This window comes from Poecilia mexicana, unplaced genomic scaffold (genome assembly GCF_051168715.1).
Source record: "Poecilia mexicana isolate PSO_F unplaced genomic scaffold, ASM5116871v1 scaffold_7, whole genome shotgun sequence".
Taxonomy (NCBI): Eukaryota; Metazoa; Chordata; class Actinopteri; order Cyprinodontiformes; family Poeciliidae; genus Poecilia; species Poecilia mexicana.
In genome coordinates, this window is record NW_028263376.1 from 2,688,390 (window position 1) to 2,704,236 (window position 15,847).

The 15,847-nt window shown below is 39.0% G+C and overlaps 1 protein-coding gene across 1 annotated transcript; it reads right to left on the bottom strand.

Annotated features, from left to right (window-relative positions):
* Positions 1-267: 267 nt before the first annotated feature.
* On the bottom strand, positions 268-15,505 carry e2f1 (E2F transcription factor 1). The gene is made up of 7 exons (XM_014975578.2): positions 14,200-15,505; positions 13,848-13,947; positions 8,479-8,698; positions 8,259-8,411; positions 7,520-7,634; positions 7,035-7,323; positions 268-6,222 (listed from the first exon to the last, which is right to left on the bottom strand). Exons 1-7 carry the CDS (start codon positions 14,449-14,451, stop codon positions 5,981-5,983), a joined length of 1,371 nt encoding a protein of 456 aa, XP_014831064.2. The 5' UTR covers positions 14,452-15,505; the 3' UTR covers positions 268-5,980.
* Positions 15,506-15,847: the final 342 nt, after the last annotated feature.

Sequence of the window (15,847 nt, forward strand, 5' to 3'; positions counted from 1 at the left end):
AACATATTTTTAGATCTCATAACAAGATGAAAAATTCACCTCTTTATAACCAGAAGGTTTCTGATTTAACAAGTTTTGAGTTTCTCATTTTCTCAATATAACAAGATTGCTCCTGAATTTACAATTATTTATAATTTCTAAGCAATTTCCATATTGAAAATAAAGTTTGTGTTTTATTACAATATTACCAGTTGCAAATGAATAATAAATCAATGCAAACTGAGCAGAACTGTGTAAGTTGGTGCAAACAGAGATGGTGCAAACAGGTCGGATCAAAATAGTCAACTTTAATTTGTGTCAAAAACATTGACTGGGACAATTTGATACAAAAGGACACTGAAACTAATCTGTAACTCTGTAACTCTGGAAACGTGCGCACACGCACAAACGCAGCATTGAGTATGCTGTTGCATGAGTCTGGTTCTCATAACACAGCACACAGCAACATTTATTAGCACAGTGACTGAAATAATAATAGTTCTTTTGTTCTCATTTATATCCCAAACTGACTTTGCCAGAAAATAAAAAATCTAATTTTAGCACATAGTGTTATAAAAATCGGATTGAATGTCCTATTTCCCCAATAATCCGTCACATCCCTGACCCGTTATATTTTTAAAAAGCCATTTATAATTGCTCTCACATTATGCAAGCCACTGATTTCTACAACTACAACACAATTGATTTTTAAAAAAAGTTTAAAAGGTGCAAACTTTATCGAAAACCACCTGCACACCACACGTTCTTTCACCATAACACAAACGCACAACAATCACTTTACCTCACCAAGGCACTGCCTTCATCCTGCAGAGAAAAACACACAAATCACACAGAGGGGCAGCGCCGCCAACTCTACTGTTCAGCTGTCGCTCGGAGTATAAGGTCAAACAAAATCCTAATAGTTCAGTGATTCTTGAGAAGAGGGACAAAATGGGTTTCAATTTTCTCCCCCCAAAAATGTAACTATTCCTCAACCTTATGTATTCAAATATGACAAAAAATGTTTTGGAAATGTAAAGATGGTAAAGGTGCAGGCTCCCAGTTGGAACATTTTTTTGAAAATTTAATTTTTAATGAACCTGACCCAGAACTTTGTCAACACCATCTGACAAAAACAAATATAACATTTATTTTATATTTATTTTTTATAAATAAATATAAAATATTTATTTATAAATTTATTTATAAATTTTTTGCAATGGGCAGGCCCCAATTAAGATATAAAGAGACCGCTTATTGGGTGTAGAACAGCAAGTTCCTGCCATGCATTGCATAGGCAGGCCCCAATAACATAAGCCTACCAGAGCTGCCTAGCCATTTTTTATTTTTATTTTTTTTATCATCATCATATACAACATGGTATCGGCATCCGATGGCATCTGATGTATACAAATCTAAAGAACCTGAAGAAGCCAACCCAGGCTGCTGGCTAGCCCTCTTAGCAAAGGAAGAGAAAGGAAGAGGTCATGGGGTCCTCAGAAGTTCTGATGCCCCCCCAATAATGTCTGATTATTTTAAATTATTTTTATGTCTGACGGTGTTGACAAAAACTTGGGACAAATTTCAATTGAGTTGCAAAATATATAAAAATGAGTTTTAATTCAATTTATTGTATACTTTTATAATTATTTATTTGAATACTTATACTTGACTGTCATAATATATTATCTTAGAATTATTCCTTTATTTGTTTTAAACTATTATAATGTATCGAGTTCTGCTCCAGGACAAGGGATTTTACAGACACCATCCACCTACAATATTTAAAATGAAAAGTATTCAGCAAACACCAGGAAAACATGCATTGTTCTGCTCACGTGGTCCAGGTTAGTTTAGTCAAATATTTGAAAAAAAATAATAAATTACATTTTGTATATATTTTATTCAAATTTTGTGCTTTATCCATAAGACCTGTTCTGTCCTTCTTCTCAAGAATCACTGAGTTACATGTTATAAACTGGATTTTAAGATAAAATATGAGATTAGTTATAAAAATTTTACACTTTAAAAGAAGTTTGAAGCATGAAACTGAAAAAATGGCTCATTTCAGATTAGAAATTCTACTTGTGACAAATATTTTTGTTTCAAACCAATTTTACAATTCAAGCATGAAATAATAAACGTCTATCAATAAAGGAAATAAAACTTTCCATCTTTCTAAAGTTATTTTTACCTTATTTAGGAGTTATTAACTAATCAAATGTGGAGAAATACAGTATGTATTTAAATAGGACAGGGAAAAAACATTAACTTATAAATATGCACAAAACAAGGTTGAGGTTTACAAAAATGTCACAATTCGGGGGATAATATTTGAAATAAAGTCTCTACCAGCCAGACAGAATGAAATTTACCTGTATCTTTATCCCTCCTAAACCCTTTTCCAGAACAAAAAATAAATATAAACACAAACACCCACACACATCAAAGTCCAATGCTTACGAAAGCAAAAAAAATTCAAATAAAATGGTTAGCTTACATAATTTAAGACAAAGACTTTACATGTACAACATTGCATGAGAAACATCTGATATATGGAGAAAATGCCTTATTGCTGATCTAAACTGAAAGCGGACAGTTTCTCCAAGCTTTGTAATCAAATATGAAGATGCAGGTTGATGCAATTGAAGCAGAAAAAAACATGAATGAAGGGTTTCAGTCAAGATGAAGATGACTGACTCCCTTCTACCTGATAGGTAACTGATTTAAGGCATGAGCAATACTGAGGCGATCTGAAGTGCATTTGCTGAAAAACAACAGGACATCCTTGTTTCTGCTTTCCTTTTTCCCCAAATCTAAAACTTCTACCTAATCTTTCCTAACACCTGCAACAACGCAGTGTGATCCGCAGTCCACTGTGTAAACTTTGAGATTGAGATTAAAGCTCCATGTCTTCCAGCACGTGAACGTCTAACATCTGAATCTTCTGCTAGACATGTAAAGGAAAATAAAACACACCAGAACCTACACAAAACCCTTCTAGAAACACACCTGTTCACATGTTTGAGTTAAGACTTCACTCTGCTCCAAACACCTGAGACTGCGGCTGAATGCCGTGAGGACTGAGTAAGTCTGATCAGGATTAACTTCTTCTCAAAGCCGCAGCAGTCTGCACACATGGAAACAAACTTCTTGGCATTGCTGGTAAAAAAAAAAAAAAAGAAAAGAAAAGAAAAAAAAAACCTTACTTAAATCTTTTATTGCAGCAGCATAATCTCATCTAAAAAAATTAAGTACCCTACCTTTAAATTTAGAGAATTTATTATGTAGAGGAAAAAGTCGCTGTTTTAACATAATCTACAGAAGCACAATTGTTTTGAATTTATACATTCCCATTATGTTTTGACATTAGTATGTCCCACAGTGAGAAGGATGGTCAAAAAGGGTAAAGCTCACTGTTCAGACAACAGGGGCAAAATGTGTCACCTCCAAGTTGCCATAACAACCATTATATGCCATTTAACCAGCTGTTTGGGAGAAATGTCCTACCGTGATAAGAGATATGAAGTTTGCTAAAATTCTACTTGAATTTAATCTGGAATCATTTGGTTTGGTCTGATGAGACTGAAATCCCTTTCAGATCATAGTTCAATAAACAAGCGACCCTGACAAACTTGTTATTCACTCCTTCATCTTCACTTTTGACCTGATACAAAACGTCAACGCTGACCCCACGATAGCATTCTACCGCTTACAGTTCATTGTGGTTTGTTGCTACCTCCTGAAGTGCCTACACAAGAATAATATCAGTGGGTTGGTAAACAGTTGATCATAAGGCGTAAAAATATTTAGAAATCATAAAATGAGATAATCTCAAAAGCAAAAATAATCCAAACATTTAGCTGGGCGGAGGGGAAGCACCAGTAGCTGTGTTTCCATTTTAAATGCGAGTAAAACTTTGTTGGTATTCTGCTAATGTCGAAAAAACACAATTTTGCAATTGCAGTGCTTTCATTAAATAAAAAATTGAATTAATCACTCATGAACAATAATTCATGCGCCATCACCCTCCAACTGCTTCCTTCTTCGTGGTTTGCGCCAGTGGCAGCATCCGGTCAAGGATCATTTGAGGCTGAAATAGTGTTTCTGTCGCAGTTTTGCAAATTAAACCAAATTTTATACGGCCAAAAACCCTAGTGCCATCCTAGCACCAAAACATTTGATTAAAAAAAAAGCTTTTTCAAAATTGGAAATTGCACATTTATTTCCTAGATGTCAAATTGTGCAATATGGTAAATTTTAAGCATAGCTAGAGATTTGTGTCCTAATTGCCACATTTACAACCTTAGTCATATTGTTGTGAGAGTTCTGACTACAGTTTCTTCCAACAATGTTCAGAAGCTTTTTGGATGAAGCTTTATGGATGAGAGGTGAAACAGCAGAAGAAGACCAGTTGCCTTCTGCTTTGTCAGTGATGACTGGAAATCTACACCAACATTATCATCTCAAAGGAGCAAAGGATGGCGCTTTTCCACAAGAAAGAAAAATCTAGTACAGTCTGTGATGCTGTGTGCCTGACAATATGGATATAGTTAGAGTAAAAAACAGAGTATTAAGAATAATAAAGAACTGATGGAATCGCAGTGAAAGGAAAATCAGTCAGAATCTGATAACCCCAAACATCAGATCCAATCAACATGGGAATGGTTCACCAGACACAATATCAGCCTTTTCAATGGCCAGACCTCAATCTGTTAGAAAACCCGTGGGCTAATGCTGCATTACAGATGCACTAAAAACTGGAAAATTCTGTCTTCCCAGTCAGAAAAAACAGCCCCGATTGCCCTCTGAAATTGGATTTCCCACTGGGGTAACTGAGCAACTTCGACTGCCCCTAGTTATAACTTGTAAGGCGGACTTTGCATTTCATTATGGCCACTCCTCACATCTACAGTAGTGAGATGTGAGGGAAACATGTTTACAGAACACAGGTGGAAGAATGCATCTTAAATCAGTGTTACATGTAAAGCCTGGAATGATGTGATGAAGAAATTTAAAGTGGTGTTTATGGAAAGTAAAGCTTAAAATGTTTGTCAGAGCTAATGCAATGGATGGGTGTCGCCATGTTGAAATTCACACTTAACTAGAATGCAATTATTTCTTAAGAAAATAAAGATCTTGTTTTTCTAAACTTTTCAGTTTTGAGATTATGCCACAATAATAAATGATGGGTTTATTTTGGGTCTATTTGAACTTCTTTTTACCAGGATGCTAAGAAATTCCTCCTCATCTGTCACCACTTGGTTTCCCCACACACCGACACTATTTATCCTCTAGAGAAGTCCTCAAAACTGGTCAATTCTAAGAAAGCTGATTCTTACAATGTAATCAGAGAAGAGTACTTCAGGAAGAGTGGATAAAAAAATCCCGTCAGGGGCTGTGACTTTTAAAACATCTCGTAGATACATCATGATCTAGTTTTACAGGATTCCAGTGTTTGGAGAATCTTCCAACGTTGCAATTACTTTGTGCTTTTCTGCTGATTCTCATTCTGAAAATCTCCAGGATGCTTTCTAGGCCGTCAATCTTCCTTTGACAGTCAAAACTCCTCAACCTGAAGGCCTTTCAGAGAAACACTGAGGCAATCTCAAACATCTGGAATCAGTGTTCCCAGGAACCGATCCTAGACGTCATGTTGTTGCACATGCAAACTCCAATCCCCCTCTGCCCAATGTCTACTTGGATAATACATCCAAAACCAACAACGTGGTACAAAATATCAGAATAAACTTATATAAATAATTTAAATAGCCATACTAAAGCTGAAATCCTGGTCAAAATTTAAAAAAATAGCCACAGAGAAGTGCTCACATTGGTATGTACAATTAAGGGCAAATTTGAAATTACATAACTAGGCAATTTCCCAGAGCCCAAAGGGAAGGAAAACTAAGATTGGACTGTGAAATATTGGTTCACAGCTCTCCTTCAGCAGAAAGGTAAAGTCCTACATTGGGAACGATTTAAGTTGTCTTTTCTCCGTCTACCCGTCACCCAAAACGTGCGACAAGTCCTCAAAGTCACAGTCGAACAGTTCGCTGATTCCTTCATGGTCCTCCAGTCCAAAGTGGTAGTCGTGTCTATAGGGAGGGGAGAGGTTGATGAAACTGTCCAACGGGAGAGGAAGGCCTTCTCCGTTCAGGTGGTCCGAGGACGAGAGAGGCGACAGGTCGAAGTGGCTGATGTCCCCCAGGCTGGAGAACAGGTCTCCCCCCAGGAGAGATTCTGTTGACGAAAGCGAGAGGTGTGAAAAAAAAAGAAAAGACAATGGCGTGGGAACGCAGCCAACCACAAAAGATGCTAGAGTTTTGTTTAAGCACTGTGGTGAAACCGGTCGTTCCTGCTGAGAGATTGATCAACTTCTGAGAGAACCAAAATGTCAACAGTAAAAAAAAAGAATGAAAAAAATCCTGTCAAACATGCGATGTAGGCACTGGAATTTAATCTGTCTTTACACTTATCTAGTTAATTACTGGAGCAACATTTCAGCAGATGATAGCTAAAACCAATGAAAAACAGCGTTTCCCATGCTCTTTTTATATGTGATTTCTGATCTATTTAGGTCCAACAGAACACCTTATAATTTTATTTTTGTTTTTTATTTTCAATTTCACAGCATTTCCACTGTGGTTACTTCTGTCACTACGACCTGAAAGAGACATGAAAAACGAATAGGATCTGATGTTAACTTAAATATGCATTCAGTTTGATTAAAAACAAATTTAGTTGAAAGGAACCTTATTGCGGTCATGTGGTTATGGTACGTTCATATTTTCACACACCATTCATTCGCCCCGCCCCGCAGTAACCCTCTGTGTGTGTGCTGCTACTCACTAACCAAACACCTGATTCTCTGGGTAAACTCTGCAGTACATGTGGCTTTTCCCCCTTGCAAAGCACAAATCGCTGCTCGTCTTAATTTGATTTGATTGTTTCATCACTCTTATACAGTTTCCTCTCCTGAGATCAGCCATGTTGGCATCGTTATTGGTCTTTATCTTTTTGTGTGTGAGAAACGTCTGAGTGTGAACTCTCACCTGCATCCCCACCCAGCACCAGCGGCGAAGCCTCCTGCTGGGAGGCCGCCGTTACCGTGGATGAGGTGGACGCTGGAGAAGACACACCCACGTCCAGTGCCACTGCTCCAGTTCGGGCCAGCAGTGGCAGTTGCTCGGCGGGTGGCGTGGGGGATGGGGTGTGGGGGGGGTCGGAGTTGCTTTGAGAAGGGCTGCCACCCATCACGGGGCTGCACACGCCTGAGCTGTCCTCTGGACAGAGGAAGACGTCTATGGGACCCTGCGTGCTCCTGAGCGACACCTGGTAGCCCTGAGAGAGACGGACGACATGAAGGAGCGCTGCTCAGTCAGGAGGAACTCACACACTGCAGCTCCATTACAAACATGTCCAAACTTTGTCAATATTCCAATATTTCATTAAGCGAATTTATGCTCAAAATGTCAAACTGTGGACTTATAGGGTAAATGGAAACGCAGCTACTGAGGCAGGTTTCCTCTGCCTTCACCTCGCTGGGCTCTGTGACTTGCATCTGAGTCTCTGGAGGAGCTCTGACCACCATGACCAGCTGGTCTGGGGAGTCGAATGACTGCCGCAGGTCCTGACAGCGCACGTAGCCCAGCCTGCTGGACGCAGCTGTTAAAGAGCTAACACTTCTGTTTGCAGGTTGCAATGTTCCAATGTTGTTTTCTGATTGTTGCAGTCTAAAATGACTAAAGCTTTTAGTCATTTACACCACATGGTTGTACAAAAAAATGTTGAAATTGTTGCATATGACCAGAATAAAGACGGGATTTTAACATCGTATTTAAATTGCAAATTACATTTCCAAGTTCCTTCTTCTACTTTATGCAAATAAAATCACCTCCTGTGTTGTCCCAGTGCAAAAGAAGAACTCCATATTGGTCATTCAAGTTAAAATGAACTGTATAAGCAAACCATACAGAACAACTCAAAAGAAAAAAAGGCATATGTTACTGTTTATCATTATGCATGCTTCGTCTTTCAAGAGATGCCTTTATCGTAATTAGTTGAAAATCGTCTCAAAATAACAAAAATAACAAAATAACAATCTATCTCAATCTATATTTATCTCAATAATTTCTGGAACTATCTATTGTCCAGCTAAATGTGTTGTTGTGACAGGCCTAAGTATGAATATTTCTGCAGGTGTACAGCCATCCAACCAACTGATGAATCAAACCCGGTCACTCAGACAGCATTCACTAGAAGGAGTAAAAGGATATTTCTTGTTCTGTGGTTCCTCGGTGAGCAGCCGCAGCTGCAGGGTGCATTTAGAGATGAGTTCATCCAGCTGCTCCTCAGCCTCAGTCAGGTCACACACCTCCCTCTGCAGCTCCTTGTGCCGGGACACCAGGCTGGTATCGATGCGGTTGCCGCTGAAGAACAACAGTTGGGTTAAAACTCAGAAGTTACCCCGGCAGTCTGGTTTGCTCTCACACTCACAGCCACTGGATGTTGTTCTTGGACTTCTTGGAGATAAGCTGGATTCCCTCCAGGACATTAGTGATGTCATAGATGCGTCTCTTCTGGACATCCAGGACCTGGGAGGCCCAGTTCAGGTCCACCACGCCGTCGGCTGACTGCGACAGCAGGTTCAGGAAGCGCTTGGTGGTCAGGTTTAGGGACGTGTCGTATCGGGACTTCTCCGTCGAGCTTCGAGGAACTTTGCAGAAAACAAAGAATGTCTGAGTTTACATTTCCTGTAGAATTCAAATTCATTCAAAAAACAAGTCAAAGGGAAATTAAACATTGCAGCAACTCATATTCATTTAAGATTCTGATAGTGATGGCTGTGGGCAGAAAGGATCTCTTGTAGCAGTCTGTGTTACAGATAATTTGAAAAAGGCTCTGACTTTTCTATGAAGAGGGAAGTCTGATGAAGAGGATGCTCAGGATTAACAGAGGCTCCTGGTTTATTTAATGTTCTGCAAACTGAACCTCCATTATAGGGCTCCTGCTCTCGAGTTCAACATTTTGCAAAATCTTCTTCCAAAGTATTGCACCCCATTTCATCTGGTACATTACAACTTCAAACATTTGCCTGTTTGTTTAATTATTAAGCACAAAGTAGGACACAACTACGATGTGGAAGGAATATTTGGCTTCATTGTTCTGACATCACTAATAAAATCCAGGGCAATGGATTGTCTACAGAAGTCATGTAATTACCAATAACATCATATTTGTGAGTAGTTTCATCTCAGTATAAATCCAGTTGTTCTGTGAAGGCCTCTGAAGAAACATTAGAGATTAAACAGCAAGATGAAGATTAAGGATGTTTTCACATCTGATAGTCCAGAAGACTCGGTTTGATTTGGAACCAAAATTATAACATTTGTTCGATTTTCAGCTGCTGTGTCAAATAAACCAAAGTGTTTGAAAACCTGTTCCTCCTCAGTCCTGTGGGAGTGCTGCACCAAGAAACACTGAAGGAAATGACATGAAAACCTCCAAAGAAGAAACTGAGAACAACTTTCCTTCTTTACAAAATGTATATAAAAAAAAAATAAAAAAAGGAGTGATGTCAAATTTTAGCTGTTGTCAGATTTCTCTTTTGTCTTTGGCTAAAGACCACAAATGGCTAAATACTGACAAGATAGACTGATGTGTTCGTTTTGATTGTATTTACCCAGAATTCCCTGTACCATACTCAACCTCCTGCTTTTGGAGTTGCCTAAAAAAGAGCAGAGGAGTTAAAGCAGATATCTGAAGGAGCACTGCTCAGCCCATCATCCAAGAATGGAAACATTATCGCACAACTGGAAAAATAAAACAACAACAAAAAAAAAAGCTAAAACTGATCAGGGGACAAAATAAGCGACAGACTGGCGACCTGTCCAGGGTGTACCCCGCCTCTCGCCCGGAACGTTAGCTGGAGATAGGCACCAGCAACCCTCCCGACCCCACTGAGAGACAAGGGTGTACAGAAAATGGATGGATGGACGGGACAAAACAAGTGGAAGATGTCTGGATATTCTTCTCCAGCAGAGACAGGAAGTTAAATGCAGGCGCCTGGGACAAAGTGAAACAAGATAAAACAACAAGAGCTTCTTTCTACGTCGTCCTTTGGGTTTCACTGAAACAGGTTCCTCTTTGGCTGCGTTGTGCAGGAACAATGTCACTTCAACACAAAGCCAGACAATCTGATCAGCACAACCGTTTTCCCCTTCTGACATGGTGCTGGAGTAAAGGTCAGGATGGTACTGACTGATGGTACTGGCCTTACAGGCCAACAGTGCGCACTGAGGAAACAGAGGAAGAGCGCCTCATTACTTCTGACTGAGGGATTGTAGACTCATCCTGTTTGGCATGAAGGAAATGGCCGATTAGAAATAAACAAATGACCTTAAAACCACAAGTAGTTGAACTGAAAAAGGCCTACTGGTAAGTCGGAGAAGTAGGAGCCATTGCTGAAAGACGCCCAAAGAGCCATCAACAATATCTGTGTATTCTGCTAGTATACACAGCTATTTTACTAATGTTTTTTTTGCTGTTAGTATTCTAATGTCAAAAATTTTTTTTTTTAAAATTCACAATTGTGATGTTTTCTTTACATAAGAAATACAATTTAAAAATCACATAGAAGTTTGTTCATGTGGTAAGCCATTAAAAACATACTGCACCATCATCCTCCAACTTCAACTAATGTGTTATTTGGTTAAGTGGACAATATGATTACGACACAGATTGAAAAGTAATAATTAAGCTTTTACAAAATCTAAATAAAAAAGTATTTAGAATCAATTTTTCTGACTTGTCTAAAAGATTTACAAGTTTACAACATTACAGATTTATGATTTGAAGATGTCGGACTCATAAACCATGCCTAAATATTTAATCTCCTCCACAGTCTTGAGTTTTAGATTTTTAACATGAAAAATTGGGAAACTGCTTTGGTTGTACTTAAGTTGTAAAATACATTGCAACGTCTCATCTGTGCTAATTTTGAGATATGATGATTGAAGCCAAAGTTGTCTTTTTTTTGCAATAACCCAGAAGCAGCTTGTTCCAGGTGATTTGCTGTGTATAAATGAATGAGTCGACTACATATGCAACAATATCAACAGAAAACACCAAGAGGTGTTTAATCTACAAACTGAAAAACTGTAACTACTGTTTTATTTGCAGGTAAGGCTGCCCTCTTGATTCAGGCTGTCTCAGTTTAGGTTATATTTGAGTGATCTTTCTCTAATCTAATCTTCTGATCATACTGGGCTTGGATTGTTCTCTCTGTTTAATTCTGTGTGTTACTCATTTAGTCCTTTCATGGGTATTTTTTCCTTTCATGAGTGTCAAATTTCATATAAAAACACGTTTATTATCCATTATAACCCAACAATTACCAAAGTACTGAAAATGTTTGAACCATTTCTTTAAATCTCATTTCCTAATTATCTTAATTTTGCTGTTTTTGTTTTCCGTCATGTAGGTCTGGGCTTTGGCTTGACCATTCTATTGTGTAAATAAGTTTTAATCTGACTGGCTACAGAATTACTTCACATTACTTCACACTGTACACAGTCAGTCACATAAAATATGTGTGAATTTTATGAATTCTGTTGGCTTCAGTCTATCTGTACAACTTGTGACTTGAAATTGCCCCTCGGGGATAAATAAAGTTATTTCAACAGAATTGACGTCCCTGTTTTCTGTCCTTCATCGACTCTGACCACCTTCCTGTTTCCACGGTAGAAAAGCACATGGTGGAGCCACCACAGTGATTCACCATGTGTGCAATAATCTTTCATCACCATGCATAACATTAAAATATGTTCCAATTATATGTTTGCCATCTTCCCTACCCGTCTTGTGGCAAATTACACAAAGGATTTCTTTGGACTTTCTTTAAAAAATATCTTGTGTCTTCTTTACTGCCCATTTATAACAGTCAAATTTGTGGATAGCTTCACTAAACTGCATTCCTGTCGACAGATTCTCACACCCAAACAGCAGTCATGTCCTGACAGGGTTGCCTTACTCCATATTTCCATGATAGGATGACAGATTGAACAGTGGTTCAGTGGATTTGTGTCTTTATTAGGCCTGTCGCAATAAGAAATAAATCAATAAATCAATGAATCACAGGATAAATTAAACTGAGTTCAATAATTTCCATTTGCATGATTTATTGTTTTTCTCTTTTCTTTCTTTCTATCAAAAACTGGATGATAAAAGTCTTCAGTCTGGTACTTTGGTCTCAACTAGTAATAATAATAATAATAATAATACATTTAATTTATAATGCACTTTTCATTAATAAAAATCTCAAAGTGCTACATGGTTCATCTAAAAACATAAAATCAACAATCAAAAACAATTAAAAAAAGACTGTCAAATAAAAGTGGAGAAGGCTTGTCTAAAGAGGAAAGTTTTCAAGCCAGTTTTAAAATCGGACAATGATTGCGGGGCTCTCAAATAGTCCGGGAGAGAGTTCCAAAGACGAGGAGCAGCCACAGCAAATGCTCGATCACCCATAGTCCTTAGTCTTGATCGAGGAAAGTGGAGAAGATTGCTGGAATGGGATCATAGGGGTCTAGAAGTTGAATGTGAAGTAAGGAGGTCCTTCAGGTAATCCGGTGAGGTTCCATGTAGACAGTGATGGGTGATAAGTGCAATTTTATACTGAATCCTATAATTTACAGGAAGTCAGTGAAGCTCATAAAGAGTTGGTGTAATGTGATCAAATTTACGAGCTCTCACTAGGATCCTGGCAGCACTGTTTTGAATGTACTGAAGCCTCTGAAGGTGTTTTTGGTGGACTCCGATGAACAGGGAGTTACAGTAGTCCTTTTTTGAAGGACAAATTTGTTTACAGAAACTTTATAATCCATTTTACGTATTGTTTCTGTTTTATTTATTTAAGATATTTAAAATTTCTTCCAGTTCCAGTGTTAAATGTTTGTTAGAATTTAAAGTTTATTGAGCTCTGAGAGGGCAAGCTTACATTATTATGCCATTACTGTTATATTACTAGAAAATTATCTCATAACAACAATATTACCATTTATCACAAAAAGTGCTGAGAAAATTTATCACCCAGCAAAAGTTTATCATTTAAGCCTATTTCTTGTTTTGATGATGCTATTTGTTCTCTAACAAACCTCTGAGGCCTTCACAGAACAGCCAAATTTATACTTTCAGTATTTCATTAGCACAGTCTGAAGTTGTACTAAAGCATTTTCTTACTCTGCTCTGATCTAATACAAAAAGAGAAAACTTTTTGTTTTAATTTGCGCTTGTTTTTATTTAACTGAGACATAGTTCTTAACTACTTGCATTGTGTTTGTAATTTTGTTTATTTTCATAAAAACATTTCTCTCTTGTAAATGAGATCTAGCGTCTCAATGAACAAAGCTCAAATAAATTGCACACAGGCAGACATAACTTACTACTTAGAAAGCAAATGCTTGTGTTGTGTTTTTTGAGTAAAGGGAGGTCAACACAATTTTATTCCCCATATCATATTTTTATGTCAATCATATAAAACCTTGATACAACGTGTTGTAGTTTATGAATAGAAGTTTGAGGGTGAGGGGAATGAAAACTTGCATGTCACTGGATGTGATCTGAATGCAGAGAAAAGCCGCCGTTAGTCCCTTTAACTACTGAACCTGGCAGAAAACAATGGAGGACTTTTTAAATAAAGCATCAGCTGCTCTTAAAACAATGACAAAGGTTGACGTATATGTGTGTGTGTGTGTGTGTGTGTGTGTGTGTGTGTGTGTGTGTGTGTGTGTGTGTGTGTTGGAAGCACTCACATATATGAATGCCTCCTGCTGTGAGGTTTTTTTTTTTTTTTTAAATGAATCTACCTCTAGGAGGAGCAGGTGTGGAGGGCGGGACTTGGCCTGTGGCTGGTCGTGTGGTACTGACATACTGATGATCGCTGTCCAGGTCCAACTTCCTCTTTACCTAACCACAAACAGGTGGAGGAGAGAACATGTTACAATGGAGGTTTATTATGTCGTATTAGATGATGTAGAGGTGATGTATCATGGGAGAATGCAGATGTGCAAAACAAGATGCCTTCAAGCAACAGATGCTGAGGTTTTGGAAGAGCTCTGCTGCACTGTAGAACATCTGAAAGCCCTTGTTTAACCACTTCCCTTGTTGCTCTTTCACTCTCTCTCACACTGCCCTCCCCTCATCTCCCCTTCTTCTCACCGGAGGCCTCCCCAGAACAGGCCGCCTCTTGTCCTGGACCCCTACGTCGGTGGGGCCCTGTGGCGTGGCGAAGAGCAGGATCTCCCCTGTGCTGGTCGGGGCAACGGCCGGGTGGAGCCCCTCGTTGCTGGGGCTGGTGATGATGACTATCTGATGCTCCTCGCCCAGGTCTATGCTCCCAGAGTTCAGCAGCGTCTCAAAATCTGCCAGCAGATCCTCCGACGTCTGCCCTGTTATCAGAGTTTCTGACATGGTGGCCCTCACTGGACACTGCAATGCCGTGCTGTGAAAGAGGATCAACACCTACTGGCATTTGCACTGCCCTGTGAATGTTGTGGTGCAAAATGGGCAATCTTTTCAGGGGTGTGTGTTGTTAAAAGGAGTTTCTTCAAAAGCAAAGCTCCTTTTTTCTTTAAAATGTTGATCTAGTCACTTAAATCTAAATTAGAAATACTGATTTGATCAATCAAATGTAGATCAGAGGTGAGACTGAAAAACAGGATGTTCTGCCAAACAGGAAAATTGGCAACTGAGAATCGCTGCTTAAGCGCATAATCCGCACCACGCCTACAGACTCAAAGGCAGAAATGTTATTAAAAAGATTTTTAAAATGTTATGGTGGAGGTAATGAACGCTGCTTGTGAATGAGCTGGCTCAGGAGCGAGCGGATCTTTTGTTTTCGAGCCTCCTGTCAGCAGAGTTCGGCCGCGGCCTGGCCACTGTGATGCCCTGCTAACAAGCTAACTTATAGCTCAACAACAAAGACTCACACAAGTTCACTAAATGAACCGGGCAGCAGTTAAGGTAGCTATTAACCACCTTGCAGTGACATTATTTTATTTTATCTTGAAATCAGAGCTCAGTTATTTAGCTAAAGAAACTTTAGTGCAGCCTACAGAAGTTAGCTTATCAGCATAAAATATCTACAGACCAAAACGCATCGCCACGCGCCGAAATAATCTCCGTCTGTATATTTGTGAAACCAGGCGTCTGTCTCGATGAAAGTACAAGATTTAAGTTGCGTATAGATGTATAGGGTGAGTTAGCATGTTAGCTTTAGCCGCATATCTTCATTCCCCTCGTTTTGTTGGGGCACGCAGGAGGTAGTCCGACAAAACATGCAAAAATAACGCGAAATGAAAGAGCCACAATCTACGTTCATTCATCAAACCGGCAGGCTGAGGTCCTCGGGTCGCTCATCACTGGGCGCGGCCAATCTGTAAAAGTGTCCTCGCGACCCAGCTTTCGGCCGTTTTTGTTGTTATTGTCCCAGCTGATCGACATCCAAACAAGCTGTTGGTCGCTTTTCGCGCGAAATCTTTTTTGCCGCGAAACCTGCACGTGGATAGAAAGACCAAACCCCATTGGTCGAATAGGTGCGTTTTCGGCGTCGCGAGGCTGGTGGGCTCTGATTGGTGCGAACAGCTGCCTGTCATGTGCACGAGCACAGATTCTTCGATTGGAAGGTGCGTTCATGTTCAGTGGAGAAAATCACTGTGAGTCAACATTTATTAAATAAAATGGCTAAATAAACGAAATTTCAGTTAAGACTGAGCTTAAAAATGCAGCATCTTTCATTATTTTCAAGTTATTTTTATACAGGCACTTAATACATATTTATTATTAGCTATTACACTTTGTAACTTAA